The sequence below is a fragment of the Hemicordylus capensis genome, chromosome 1, assembly GCF_027244095.1.
Source record: "Hemicordylus capensis ecotype Gifberg chromosome 1, rHemCap1.1.pri, whole genome shotgun sequence".
Classification (NCBI taxonomy): Eukaryota; Metazoa; Chordata; class Lepidosauria; order Squamata; family Cordylidae; genus Hemicordylus; species Hemicordylus capensis.
The window spans coordinates 67,031,025-67,046,709 of record NC_069657.1 but is presented as its reverse complement, the minus strand read 5'-3'; the positions used below and the strand labels follow the sequence as shown (position 1 = coordinate 67,046,709).

Genomic DNA, 15,685 nt, shown 5'->3' with positions numbered 1-15,685 from the left:
TGACTGAGACATTTCTGCTACCACTGAGTTAGGTACTGGATGTTTAAACAAGAAGGTGCAGTCCTTAGTTTAGGTGTTTTACATGTGGTCCAGGCATCTAGCAGTAGGGGAGGCCATAGCCAATTTCTCCCATGCATGTTTGACTACTTCTAAAATTGTAGGAATAAGTGGCAAGGACAATGGAGTTTTTGTATCTGATTCAATTAGATTAAATATGGAGTCAGATGCTGCCGTAGTATTTTGATGTGATTCAGTCCCAAGGGCCTTAGCCATGCATTCAATTTGATCTGAATAGATATATATTTCTTCAGTGGGAGGGTCTAATTTTGTATCGGATTCTACTGCATAGTGTGAAAGGTCAAGCGGGGGGTCTGATAGAGTATCCAATGGTAGTGTCTGTGTCTCAGCATCAGACTCACATTCCAAAGGGGAAACGACCATGTCCACATCTGGATCAGGTTCAGTATGAGACATAGAGAGTGGTAGATTAACAGGGATAGGTACATTCCCTGGTTGTGCAGATGAGGTGTGGTCACCTCATTAAGCTGACATCTTAATCATGGGTTGGTTAGATGGCAGGCTTCCCCCTTGAAGTTTGATAGGTGGTGGAGAATTCCTGCCTGAAACTAAGTGACGTTGATAGCTTCTCTGGGCACGAGAAGGTAATAGGCAGTCCTATGTGTTGCAAGGGGACCTGCTACAGGACTGTGGGTGGCGGTACTGAGATGGTGAGTGGTAACACTGGGTAGGCTGATTGCAATCCGAAAATGTCCCATGCCCATACCTTACAGTCTCATGCCCATATCTGCTAGTGTACTGGTGACAGGAGTAGACATGGGAGCAGAATTCATGACGGTGACAGTGGCATTTATAGTCCTCCTCAGAGTAGGGGTAGTCACCATAACTAGTACATGTGTACTCCCCATAGAGCAAGTGTGGATGATAGTCACATGGTCGGTGCTCTGTTCCTAGAAGTGATGAGCCTCAGTCTCGGAGGGAGGGCAGATACTCCCCTTCATCACCCTCTTGGGAGTCATAGACTGGGTAAAGATCTGGGTCAAAGAGCCCATCGGGCTCACTGGGTGGTAATTCCTGGTGCTAAGAGTTGGAATTGAGTGACTGCTCCGGTTCTGTGATCTAGGGTAGAACAGGGACCAATGGACCTTCACGGGCTTAGACAGAGGGATAGTGTGATTCCTTTTCTTCTTTTCTGCTGGTTCTAAGCTAGAAGTCACTGTTAATGAGCACTTTTTCTTGGAGACCTTGGTCTTAGGCTTTGTCTTAGCCTGGGAAGGCTTAGAAACGGGTTGGGCAGCAACATTTGATCCCGATAGTAAGAGGCTCGCCACAGTGTTAGGGACTGCCAAGGAGCCCATGTGCGGAGACTTGAAAATTGACACGCTGGTAAAGCAGGCACATTTGAGGCCATTTCGGGAAGAGCTGTAATTGTGATGCCCTGAAGCAAAGAGGGTCGGGCTGAAAGCTCTTGCTCCCAGAGGGAGAGATGGAGTTGCGAGGCTCGGTTGCAGAGCACTTGGCATGTGAAGCCCTGGCAGATAAGGCAGGCCTCAACACTATCTTCCTCTTCCAGGCACAATAAACACTTCGGTTGTGGTGCACTTGGCGCGTGATGCCCTGAAAGATAAGGCTGGTCTCAACCCTATGTTCCTCTCCCAGGCACAGTAAACACGTTGTGTGCTTATTGGAGTGGGAAGTTTGGACAAGCAGGAAACAAAATGCTTGAAAAAGATCCTGCTGCTATCCATAAATGGGAAGGGAAAGGGGGGAGGTGGATTGAAAGAAATAATGCTAATGAAAAGAAGGAGAAACAAGCAGAGAAAAAGAAGGAATAAGCAATTGTAACAGAAAGCGGTACTTAAAGATTCTTAAAAATATATAGTCCCCAAACAGTGCAAAAGGTGTGATCTCCGCGGTGGTTGGTGAACAATTGAGGAGACAGACAAAGTGGTCGAGGTATGGATACATGTAGGGGGTGGGGCTACCACCAAAAATGTTGTTTTTTAATCTATAGAAGGTTCCAGAGCGGGTCTCTGGGCAGGCGCAAATCCCACACATGTGAAGCACAGAGCCATGAAGAAGAAATGCTCTTTCTGTGCAATCTAGAAAAAAACTTACATCCTCAAAACTCACTGAAAGCAATTAGGCATAAGCACTTAAAGATATGCCAACAGCCCATTGATTTATACTCATCTAAGGTATGGCTACCTTTAGCTGGATTATACCCAAAGTCAACTATGATTAAGAAAAGGGGAATTAAGATTTCTTTTTTAAAAAAAAATTACAAAAGAAAGAATTTAATAATGGTTGTCTTAACTATGTTAATTCCCTTTTTCACTTCACTGGATTACAACTGTCATATTTCAATGCCAATTTAAGTCTAAATAGATAACATTGTCATGCCAAGATGAAATGAAATTTCAATATACTCCTTGGGGATGCCATTACAGTGTGCAGACCACAGGAAAATTATGTCATATCAAGCTGATGGAGATTGCTGTGTGAAATTAAATGTACTTGCAGTGAATATCAGCAGTAAGGACAACACTCAGAATACTAGCAAAGATTACAAAACTCTATCTAAAATGAAGTGGGAGTGAAATCTTTCAAAGTCACATCTATAAAATTAACTGATCAATGTCTGTTCTGTGTACTCAACATACAGTGCAATTACATTAGCAGCTATGTACAGAGCAATATGACTATTTTAAAGCATTTTAAAAGACACATATGATGCTGAAACAAAACTGTCAATACATTGGAATCCGACAGTTGAAGAGACAGAAAAACAGAGTCCATAATGTTACAAATTTGTTACTTACACTGAATTCATGTAAGAGGAAAATCTATATATTTAATTCTCCTGGGTGCGCCTTAGAATGTGCGTCCCGGCGCCCAGCTGATTGGCTGTGCGGCGGAGGTGCACCCAAGAGGATTAGTTGTTGCGGTGGCCAGGCCATCCTGGGTAAGGGGGAGGAGGAGGCAGCAGGGGTGGCAAAGCTCGGCCTGGCCGCTGGAGGCGGGAGCGGGAAAGGGGGTGAGTGGGAAACGTTGGAGGTGGGAGGGAAACAGGCGGCAGGACTTCCCTGTTCACCGCCTGGGAGGAGGAATGGCGGCGGCGGGGCCCTTTTCGAGCATCCGCTGCCTGGTAAGGAGGGCCTGTGGCGGTGTTGAGGTCCGGCCGAAAATGATCGTCTGCCACAGTAAAATGCTCAGTGCAGGTGGGGATGGAGTAGCAAAATAAAAGCCTTATATATCCTACACATTACTACAAATGTGCCTAAACACAATTCAGTATCTGAATCGCAGCTCAATCTCTTTAAAACTAAGGGCTTTGACAGCCCCTTTAACATGGAAGAGAGCAGGTCCATACCTGCTCCTTCTCCACTCATTATTGCAGCACACACACACACCCCAGCTATAATCGCGTGGTAGCCATGTGTGTGCTGGTGTTGCGCAGGGACAGCTGGGAGATGCCCCACTGGCATGTGATCATAGCTGGGGGGAGCACCATGATAACAGAAAAGGCAGCCTATAGGTTTCTGGGCAAAATACAAAGTGCTAGTTATAACTTATAAAGCCCTAAACGGCTTAGGTCCTAGGTATTTAAGAGAGCATCTTCTTCGCTACGAACCCCACCACTCATTAAGGTCATCTGAGGAGGTCCGTCTCCAGTTACCGCCAACTCGTTTGGTGGTCACACAGAGATGGGCATTCTCGGCTGCTGCCCCAAGATTGTGGAATGCACTCCCTGCTGAGTTACTATCCTCCCCATCTCAGGCTATTTTTAAAAAACATTTGAAAACCCTTTTTTTTACCCAAGCCTTCTCAGGTTTTTAATTAAAAAGTACTGTTAATTTTACGGTTTTTAAATTACTGTATTGTTTTAACTTTTATATGTGTTTTAATTGTTGTTAGCCGCCCAGAGACATAAGTTTGGGCGGGGTATAGATTAAATAAATAACTAAATAAATAATATACTGCCCAAACTTTTGTCTTTGGGTGGTTAACATAAAACAATTAAAACACACATAAAAAGTTAAAACAATTCAACAATTTAAAATCCACCATAACATTAAAACAGACAATTTTTAAAAGCTGGGAAAGCTTGGGTGAAAAGATGGGTTTTCAGATGTTTTTTTTTAATTGCCAGAGATGGGGAGGATCATATATCAATAGGGAGCATGTTCCACAATCTTGGGACAGTAACCGAGAAGGCCCATCTCTGTGTAGCCACCAAACGAGTTGGCTGTAACTGGAGACGGACCTCCACAGATGACCTCAATGGGCAGTGTGGCTCATAGTGAAGAAGACGCTATCTTAAATACCCAGGGCCTAAGCTGTTTAGGGCTTTATAAGTTATAACTAGCACTTTGTATTTTGCCCAGAAACCAATTGGCAGCCAGTGAAGTTCCATCAGTAAAGTTGTGAATTACTAGAGCAAGGCCCAGGCCCATATGCAGAGTTTTGACTTCCAGTTTTTTCTCAGTTTAACACACTATATAGGTTTTGTAAGAAAATAATTTTTAAAAGTGTTGGGTAATGTCTACCAAGAACTAAGGAACAGACTCAACTTGACAGTAGTAAAATGAAGGTCATCCCTAATCACCTACAGCAGGGGATTGAACTAGTGATCCAGTTTAAAGAACAAAAGGAGAATGCAAGTTAGGGGGCGAACCTCACATCTGCCAATAGCTTAGCTTCCCAAAGTAAATTTTAACCACTGGCATTTATTTCTTGTTCATGTGTGTGAAAAATCACATTTATATGATAAAATTTAGATCCAATATCTAATTTTTAATATTCATTTTATATTCATTGGATAGTAATTTGTGTTACCTTTGATGCTCTAAAACAAAAGGAAGTTGCTTTTGTGTCTGCCTTTTCTTTGTCCAACAAGACAAGACCCAAGTCTTCAGTCAGGGCCAAAAATTGTCCTGTAGTAATATGTCGAAGGCGAAAGGGCTGTCCCCAGCGAATGTTACTCCCACTCCAGCTAAGAAAATTGAGTAAAAACATTACACTTGTTCAAATGGGACAAAATGGGGAAAAAATATGGCACAGGCTAGCAAAAGCAAAACACTTTTAGGATCTACTGTAAAATACATGCCTAATTATCCCACTAAAATCAAAGGGACTGATACATGCCTAAACCTTTGGCTGGCTCATGTACTCAGAAGCCTAAATACCATATTGCTCATTACTTCTCTCTTGTACATTTTATATCATTATTGATTTCATTAATTATTAAATGTAAATTCAGTAAGCAACTCAAACCTATCCGATAGTAGTATTTAAAAACATAGAACAACAAAAGCAAATAATTAGGGTACCACTACCAAAGATAATATCAAAACACCTTATTCGAAGGGGTTCTACTCTCCATAATGACCTTGCACGTGCACCAGCTCCTCCTGCTTCATAAAATACCCTCCTGCAAAAAAGATTTTTATTCACAAATATTAGACTTTACGAACAAACCTGTTTGTTTACATTTAGCTACATTCCAATTCCAGTTAAAACAATGGGACTTCAGCATTCATAAGTATATGGAGTCCTTAGAGATGTGCAAAATGTTTCAATGTTTCAATTCGAAACAAGCCTTTCTAATGTTTTGAGTGCAAAACAAAACACCCTTTAAATAAGCACTTGTTTCAAGCTCGGGGGAAAACAACCCCGTTTCAATTTGAAATGTTTGGACATTGCGAGCACCATTTTGGAGGCCTGTTTTTCTCTTGCTGATTGGTTTTCTGACACTGACTTCTGATCAGCTTGCAATCTCCTTGCTTCTTGGTTGGTTTGTTATCATACAAATCAGGTGCTCTCATAGGAAACTGTGCTCCCATAGGCTGGGGGGAAGGAGGGGGGAACATAAAAGGAGAGAGTTTCAAAATGTATTCAAAGGAACTGGGAGCCAGGGAGAGACCTTATAGTGTGCCTCTCTTGAGGAGGATCAGGAGACTAGGAAGGAATCAAGGAAAGTTTGATTTTGTGGTTTTCTCAGCACGAAGTATAATATGCTGTGCTATTACTACTATAACTATCTGGTTTTGCTGAATCTCAGATTGACAAAGGCAGAACTTGGGTGTCTGCTTTCCTTGAGTTATGGTTTGTTTTGTTTATGAGATAGTGTTGTGGTGAGAAATGGACAGTAGCATCTCTTATTTATTTATTTATTTATTTAATGGTGATTGCTGTGATGATCTCCATGTCTGGCCTTGAGACAAACTTGTGCTTCGCTCACTGCTCTGGTCTGCTCTGCAAGCTGCATTACAAGGTATATTCAGTCAAAATGTGGCTGAAGTTGTTCTAGTTGAGCTTATGGCCATGCTTGCTGCTAAGGGTGCTGCTGTGGCAGCTGTTGCAATGCTAGGCAGTAAGGAGTCATAATTGTGTGTGAGAGAGCAACTTGTGATGATGATGTTACTGCAGCTCAGGCACTGTGGCTGGCAGTGGATTCTGCACCAGTTACTCTTTTTTGGCCATTTTTGGACTGTGTTTGAAATGTGTGTTCTGTGTTGGGAGGGACAGATTCCCTTCTATTTGCTTCTGCGATGCCCCCCCCCACTCCCTGCAAGGCTGGGTTGTGAAATGCATTGCAAATTGAAATGTGCGCAGCTAGTTCCAGACATAGGGAACAATGGGAAAACTCAAAACAACCCATTGTTACCCATGGGTAGTTCCTAGGGACACCAAAGTGAGTTGAGTGGTAGGGCATGCTAGGTACTACCTACCGCCAAGCCCACAAAAGAAATTTGCAAGTGGGTGATTTTAAACAAAATTTCAACCTTTTCCCCAAACCCCCATAGGATCCTATGACAGCTGATTGTGTGAAGCTGACTATAAAGATTACTGTCTGCTTTTGTTGTTGTTTTGTCAAACTTTTTATTATCCTTTTGTAATATACTGAAGTGACAGAAGTAGGTTTTGAATCTTTGAGGGAAATAGAATTGATGTTTGATTAACTTTAATCCCATTTGTCTTGGCATGTTTCTTAAATTACTTGATCAATTCTTCACAATGTTGCTGTTGTTTCAGTACAATAGAAGAAATACATAGATGAGAAGAATTAGAAGAAATGTATACTTTTAAATTCATTTTGTGTTTCACTGAGGATTTCAGATATCATCATCAGAGTTCATCTTGATGATTATAATCATTCTATGCCTAAGCACGAGTTTAAAATTTTGTTCATTATTTTGTTCTCTTTTACAGTGATGTATATACTGCCTTTCTTTGCTCATGGTTAACTAGGGTAAAATGTATAAAGGATAATTGAAAATGGAATTCCAAGCAATTATTCTACCAGCACTAACAATAAAATACTGAAGCGATTAACTTCTTTTCTAACACTTCTAAAATGCAGCAGAAATAGCAAATGTAGCATAGAAGGGTCTTTTGAATTCAGCAAGAAGACCCCCAAAGAGTCACTGGTGAGTGTACCTTCAAGTAAAAGAGGTGCCCCTAATACGAAACAAAAATATGAAATATAATAGAGTTGGAGACAAAGGTACTTTGAGCAAGCAAAAAGGTACATCTGCCCATGCAATGTGACATGTCTAATTTCTGCAGCCCCCCATGCCACAATAGCAGATGACTGCCCAGAGTCAGAGCAACAATCATACTAGGAACAAATGTATGGAATTTACTTCTGAGTAAATGTATTTAGGATGTGATGTAAGTCATGTTCCTGTTACTTAATGCAACAAATCCCAGGACAAAATCATAGTACATAATGTTCCCCATGGAATGAAAATGCATTGATTAAAATAAATAAATACTAGCTGTATGGTGTTTTCTTCTACATCCAACCTTAATAGCACTGTGTGGATATAACTGCAGTGAGAGGCTGGCCCATTTTCAGTGTGCCATGAAAAACAGTAGGCATTCTAAAACGTCACATGAAATATAAATACATACACTCTTTAAATCACAGCTTTTTAGGTTTTCAGCAATAAAACCATGACAGAACTAAAAACATAAATCATAACTCACTTGTGTGGTGAATCATTCTGATCTGTAGATGGAATTGTCAAACACTCATCGTGGCCATGAAATAAACGTAACACATGTCCACCCAGTAGGTATCCTAGAGAAGGAAGAAACATCTTATTTTTGAAAATTATTAACGAATAAGTGTCCGAGTATCTCAGCATCTGAATATTAGCAGATGTATAAAGCTTATGGGGTAGCATAGTGGTGAAAAGAGTGAGCAGAGGTGTCCCCATTTCATATCCCTCTGCCCCCAGATCAAAACTAGATATGACTTTAAGCATGCCATTTTCCCTTTCTTCTTTTTATGGTAAATAGTGGGCACCAGGGCCCCCAATCTGAAAGGTGACCCTAAACCAAGGGTGTTTTAACCATTTTACTTTGCACCAAGGAATGTGAAAATGGTCTCCAGTTGCTATTTGTTTCAGAAGGGAACTTCCATTGATGCCAAAGGCAGATATGAACTCCTTAGATTGCCTTAAGCAATCTCTCTCTCTCTCTCTCTCTCTCTCTCTCCTTCATCTTTTGTCTGGTACATGGAGAATGTACTTACCTACCTTTGCAGTACTGTTGCAAGAATTACTAACATAATGAGGCGAATCTCACAATCAGTGAGAAGCACCATAAGGGGGTTTGTGGGGAGAGCGAGCTTAGCCCACTCTCCCCACAGACAATCAAGCCGGCAGCCCTGGGTGGCCTGACTGGCCGCCCACAGGAATGCTGGCTCCGTCACGGAGCCAGCGAGGGCTGAGAGGATCGGGGGGCTGTGCGGCCCCCAGAAGTTCCAGGATACCATGTGCAAGCACGCAGGGCATTTTTGAGAGACCCCCAAGCCGGGGAGGCTGCTTGCAGCCTCCCGGTTGGCGGTCCACTCATGTGTTGCCATGCGCCACAGCAACACAAGCAAAAGGGGGAGGTTAACAGAGCACTTCCTCCATTAACCTCGTTGTAGGGGAGGGGTATTTAGGGCGGTTAGCTGCCGGGAGCCTGCAGCACATGATTGCTCCAAAGCAGGCTAGGCACCCTTAGCCCGTGAGAATCCCTTTTGGGCAATCGTGAGAATCGCCTCAATGTATGTAAAGCATTTTGAACACTCTATATTGCTAAGTGTTATTTTCAGCTACAAGAACGGATGACCAATTTTGAAAGCGCTTTTATGTGCACATGAAAAAAAGCATTTTCAAGGGTTTTTTTTAAATTGGGAGAACATAAAAAGCAGTTCTGAACTGAGCACAAGGTGCAGAGATAATGAATATAAGCCCTGCTATGAATTCAGATCTCTTCCTCATGCGTCCTTTTGAAAAGAGTAAAATGGGGAGCAAATATATATACTGAAAAGAGAAAAATGGGAGACTAAGGTAGGCTAGTGGAAACAAAAATATCCAAAATAACTAGTACTGTAAAATACAACCATTTGCAGAAAAAGAAAGGTTAAGTAGCACAGTTTGAATAGCCAATTATCCAAATTATTGAAATATGTCAACAGGCTTGATAGATAAGTGAAGCCATTCTCCTTTCACAAAATTAATCATTTGTATAAAAATCAATACTGCACAGCAGTAGCAGGTGATTGGGGAAGGGTAAACAACCTAGCTGTTCTATAGATTTACATTTTAATGAAAGGCAGCTTTCCAACCCATTTAACACAGAGAAAGTAGGACAAATGAGGGCACTTTCTTTCACAGCAAAAAGGGGGGAAATGATTCATCATCATCTCACTGTGAACTGTTCAAAACTCACCTGCTGAATAATCAAATTAAGATTTATTTAAAGGCAAACATTTAAAAAGAAATAACATTTTAGGTATTATAGTGCCAATACAAAGAGCTGAAATTATTCTAGAAGCAAGCCCAATATGACTGAAACCAACTACCAAGGAATTTGGAACTGCCACAAGTTCCACAAAAGGGGGAAAGGGTGTTAACAGAGCATGCCCCACACCTTGGAATTAACCCCCAACTTGGCCGAATAAATGGCTGCATGTACCCAAACTTGAGCTTTGAAGGTCAGCCTCCATTTTAAGCAAACATATTTGTATTATGCTTTGAGCCTGGAGAAAGTCCTGGGACAATAGATACTTCCAACAGACCAAATAGCTTTACTCATATGCAGACTGAGCAATTCCTGGCCATTCAAATTGAATTGGTACATTTGGAGCCCATTCCCCTTTGTGATCACACCAGTTGTGATCACTCAGCTCTGACAAGCCTCAGTAAAAAAGATTAGCATGCCTGCCCTCCTATCTTTTGAGCCCCTGGAAATTCCTCACTCAAGAGACTCTTTCCTCCCCCCACCCCCACATTTTGTCCAGGTTTCCTAGAACTGGTCCAAGGACTCAGACTTGGTGTTGCTGGTGGAATCTCTACTTACTGCTGCTCTGGAATCTCCTGGTTAAGTGCCTGCCTCTGTGCCTGAACCTGACATGGGGCACATGCTATGCTCAAGTACCACTTGAACACTGGTGATTGCACAGCACCCAGACACTTTGGACCCCTGGATTAAGGTGCCAGTCCAGCAGTCATGGATGCTTTCCTTCTCCCCTACAGTGAAGGCTTTAGTGCAATGTGGAATCTGGGTTACATGCAAAGATTCACCTCTTCTCATTATCCTCAGCGGGCTAGGAAATGAATAAATCTGCCATTTTCCTCTCTCCCCGTTCCCTTCTGCATCATGCTACATTTGTACTTCTTCTTCTTCTTCTTCTTCTTCTTATTATTATTATTATTATTATTATTATTATTACATTTATATCCCGCTCTTCCTCCAAGGAGCCCAGAGCGGTGTACTACATACTTGAGTTTGTCTTTCACAACAACCCTGTGAAGTAGGTTAGGCTGAGAGAGAAGTGACTGGCCCAGAGTCACCCAGCTAGTTCTATGGCTGAATGGGGATTTGAACTCGGGTCTCCCCGGTCCTAGTCCAGCACTCTAACCACTACACCACGCTGGCTCTGTGGAGGTGTTCTGCCTTCAGTTCAATCCTCCTCCTGTAACAGTAAGTCAAATACCCAGCTACTGTGTTGTATTCATGTAATAAGACTCCCCCTCATTTGAAAACTCCTGCCTCTGTCCCTCCGGGGTACACTACGACGACGACTATTAGGAACATAGGAAACTGCCATATACTGAGTCAGACCATTGGTCTATCTAGCTCAGTATTGTCTTCACAGACTGGCAGCAGCTTCTCCAAGGTTGCAGGCAGGAATATCTCTCAGCCCTATCTTGGAGAAGCCAGGGAGGGAACTTGAAACCTTCTGCTCTTCTCTGAGCGGCTTCATCCCCTGAGGGGAATATCTTGCAGTGCTCACACATCAAGTCTTCCATTGAGATGCAACCAGGGCAGACCCTGCTTAGTTATGGGGACAAGTCATGCTTGCTACCACAAGACCAGCTCTCCTCTCCAACTATTGCTGCTACTACTGCTGCTATTTATCTACCACTTTTCAAGAGAAGTTTCCAAAATGGTTTATATAGAAAAATAAACCATCAATAAATAAGACGGTTTCCTAACCCCAAAGGGCTCACAATCTAAAAAGAAACATAAGGCAGACACCAGCAACAGACACTGAAGGGATACTGTGCTGGGGTTGGATAGGGCCAGTTGCTCCTTCTGCTAGATATAAGAGAATCACCACTTTAAAAGGTGCCTCTTTGCTCATTTAGCAAGGTCTATACTACAGTGATGCTTCACTGTTCAGACCTGATCTGTAGCTATTCACACTTGCTAGTTTGGTACTAATTGATCTGGGTCTTCTCTACCAGAGAGCTTCTTGCCTTCTTGGTTGGCCAGAATTGGTTGCGGTAGGGAAAGAGTTCCTCTAGCACTTTAGTAATTCTCCCAGCTTCAAAGTATATGTTCCCTAAGGTCAACCTGTTGTTCTATCCATGGTTATGCAACTAAGGTGAATATATGTATAATGAGAATGGTCCAAACAAGAACAGTAACAGAGAAGAATAACATATTCTTTTCGCTCTGCTAACCCTGTTTAAGGGGAGGGCTTCTTTGGCAGGCTAGCCGCCAGAGAACCACCGGGCTTGCCTGCGAGTCTGGTGGTTCTCACAGTGGGAGAAAACTGGGCTGGGCTCTTTTAGCCCAGTTTTCTCCCATCGTGAGAATAGCCTCACAGTCTTCTGTAAAACTTGCCTGCATTTCTTTGGCCTTTCCCCCCTTCCTTTCTCCTTCCATTCACTTATGTCAGAAGTGTTGTTTAAATGTCAGATGTTGTGCATTGGGACACACACATTGTTGTGCACCCACATACCTCCACTAGTTCAATTTTCTCCCTAATTACTGGTAAGAGGTTCATTCAGATGTGCCAAAAAACCTCCACAAATCCCCAATTTGTTTTTTTTTTTAATGCCACTGCTGTTAAAAATGGCTCTGGAAAGGGACTGTGGAAGTGAGAAAATGGGACCTATATAATGTTGAGTCTTCAATGCTATGAGATTCTCAATGCAACATATTTTGAAAATATCTTGTCACTGTTTTTTTGGTTTTTTTTCAGGAACATATATAAATTCTATATTTTATTTTTTTTAAAAAAAAGCTCTCCATCACATAAGCAGAGAGAAAGTATGTTTGAAACATCCATTTTGATCCGGAAGTATATAGCAATTCCAGAATGTATATCCATGGGAAGTGGCAAGTTCCACTTTTGTCCACAAACAGGAAACAAACAAGCAACAACAACAACTTCATTTATTGGCCACCCAATAACAATTGTTCTCCCTGATCACTTGCACCTTCTCCAAGTGGGAGACAAAGAGAGATGTGAACCATGCTCCAGCCTATCCCCTCCCTGCTGAAGTTGCTCGAGAGCAGGGGCATAACTACTATTAGGCAAGGGGAGTGGCTGCCTGGGGGCCCCCACGCCTCGAGGGGTCCCCCAGAGGCAAGTCGCATGACTATATATTGTGAAGTGTGTGTGTGTCAGTGAGGGGCCCATTTTAAAATTTTGTCTCTGGGCCCACTCCAGCCTTGTTACGCCCCTGCTCAAGAGTAGTGACTGGGGATGACCCCCAACTTCCTTAATCCTATCTTTTCTATGATTGTTTGCAATTATTCACAGACACTTTCCCCCTTTCCTGCTATTTCAACAGTCATTTTTCTGTTGCTTCATTTATCCTCAAGTAATCCTAATCAATCAAGGATCAGATACTAGATGATGGCATCAGAATACACTATGTGGCCAACTGGATTTGGCTATTTGCTGGTATCACTAAAGGCAAATTAAACCCATTCAGAATAAGGACCCATCTTCCGATAAAGGTCACATAGGTGATCCTAGCAAACCAGGGATCAAAAAAGGAACACTTTCACAGCCCCTTCTCAATGATCCTTCAAACAATCACTGAAACAACCACAGGGAAGTGTGGGGCTTATTCAGTTCTGACAAAGATTTTCATGAAATGAGGTCCCTCTTTTTGGCTCAATTCTATATGCAAGAATATCCTCATTTGTGCTGTTCCAGGCTTGGGTTGGCAGGGGTATAGTGGATAACCACAGCAGGAGTCTAGGCTAGACTGCAGGAGATCAGGATCACAGTCAGCTGTGAGGTTGATTTGCTACATGACAATTCAAAAAGCAGAGAGCTTGGAATGTTGCTCCAGCAACAATGACAAGTTTATATACTTCTGCAGCAAGACAGGTGTCAGACTCCACTCCTCTGAGGAAAACTCTTAGAATTTAAGGCACTATTCCAGTTCCCTAGGCAGTGGCAAGGCTGGAGAGAGGCATTCTACCCCTGCACATAGCATGCTAAAGGGGTACCCTCCCACACTGGAGAAGATGAATCCTCTGGGTTAGGGTCCAGCAGAGTCCACACCCGCCCGAGGATGGTAGCATCCCCGCCCAAAGATGGTAGGATGGTCCCCAGGGTTATCCTTCTGTAGGAGTCTCTGGTGAGATGGCTACCTCAGAGGCTCTGTACTTAGATAGTTCCTGAACCCAGTATTTCCCCATCCTGTGTCACGACCACTTTTTTTGATAACCAGAAGTCTGAGTTTTGGGTCATGACACCATCTTTCCTCCATTCTGAACCACTGAGTGTATTATACTTTGAGCATGTACATAATGCCTAGTAATTCAGGAATGGAGAGATATATGTACACACCCTCTTGCTTTGGGTTACTGGAAATCATAGGGGAAAGAAGCATTTCACTGGGATAGCATTATCACTGTTAGAATCTGAAGAGCATAGATGTTTTTAGCCATGGAATTTACTAAGCAAATTTACAAGTTAAAAAGCAATTGAAATGATCATCATAATGTAATTTAACAAACCTTCTTCAATGCTACTTCCAGAACAAGTGGGGTGCACATTCCATAGTGTTTGCATAAAGGATGCATCCACCTGTATGTTTCCATATGATACAGAGAGATGCTGAAAGAGAAAGACATATTCACAGAGACCACAATAAAAACAATTAAAGACTTTCCTCTGCCAATTTCTTTTTCTAGAAGCAAAACTTGGCTTCTACACAATCCCACCTCAAGCCTAGTTCCCTTGTTCCCAGTGTCACCCCTTCTTCCTTCAGCAAATGTACTACTGCAAATGTACTAGCTGTGATCAGAGATTATTTGCATATTCAGCTTTATTTCAGGGGAAATAATTTGAGACCACAATTCCATGAGTAGGCAGAACACATGAACAGGGAATATGCAGTTTATGGTTGGAAAAATGAGGGACAAACCTGAAAGGATGCGGATGTGGGCACACATTAAAGCAATCATGAGGATTCCTAGATTCTTACCAGGTATCTTTCAGAGGACAGGCTAACCAGGATAAGATCATCTCCAATCCGTACCTTTTCTCCCTCAGACCTTTGCTTAGAAGCAGGATGTATAGTCCACCAGCAGGCTTCACCTAGAGTACACAGAATTGCTAATACCAACTCTAACATGCAATAAATAATATACATTTCTCAGATCATTTTGTAAGAATGATCACAGACTATTTACAAAAATGAGGGACAACACTCAGATTCACATTGCACAGAACTCCATTGAAGATGGTGTCCACTAAATACTTCAGTTTTGTCATGTGCACCAGCTCATTATTAACACAACTTGTTTGCTTTGTATTTCTCTTATTTAAGACACTGTATAGAGGTGTGCACAACTAGTAATGAATGAAGCACATCTATCCTAATTTGCATTGGAGTTGGTCTTTCTGGGCCTTTAAAAAGAATTCTTGGGAAAAGCTTAGGGTAAGAATTTTACAAAACACAAAAAAATCCCAGTCAAAGGGATCTTCTCCACCATTTCCAGCCCTCTTCTACCTGTTTTCTTCCCTGATTCCACACTATCCCAAACTTAAAAGTTTCAGATATGGTGGAGGAAGACCCATTGCTGTGAAGGCTAGTAAAAGCAGAGTTCTTCATAACAGCGAGTTTGTAGCTGTTTTCAATGAAAGCTTCAGATTATATATTTGAACCTACAGTTGTTGTTCAGAACAGTGGAAAATGCATTTTTTAAAATTACTCTTAGTAAGTGAGTTAGGAGGATTAAAAATTTATATACAGTCTCCAAGCATGCTCTGAAGTCTTCACTGCAGAGTGAGGAACTTAGAAACAGCACTTGGCTTAAATATAGAAACTAGTTTTTTTTATCCTCCTGGTCCAAAAATCAGAAGGAATACAAAATTACACATCCTAGTCTGCATGTCAGTAAGAAC

The 15,685-nt window shown here is 42.0% G+C and overlaps 1 protein-coding gene across 21 annotated transcripts in view; it reads right to left on the bottom strand.

The window, feature by feature from the left end:
- Positions 1 to 15,685, bottom strand: part of RYR3 (ryanodine receptor 3) — a 644,727-nt gene that overhangs the window by 444,087 nt on the left and 184,955 nt on the right. For all 21 annotated transcript variants that reach the window (XM_053280309.1, XM_053280347.1, XM_053280383.1 and 18 more), the window contains 5 exons: positions 14,763 to 14,875; positions 14,293 to 14,392; positions 8,014 to 8,107; positions 5,378 to 5,452; positions 4,858 to 5,014 (listed from right to left, as the gene is read on the bottom strand). In XM_053280309.1, the coding sequence (XP_053136284.1) occupies positions 4,858 to 5,014; positions 5,378 to 5,452; positions 8,014 to 8,107; positions 14,293 to 14,392; positions 14,763 to 14,875 (539 nt within the window). The remainder of the gene's footprint in view (positions 1 to 4,857; positions 5,015 to 5,377; positions 5,453 to 8,013; positions 8,108 to 14,292; positions 14,393 to 14,762; positions 14,876 to 15,685) is intronic.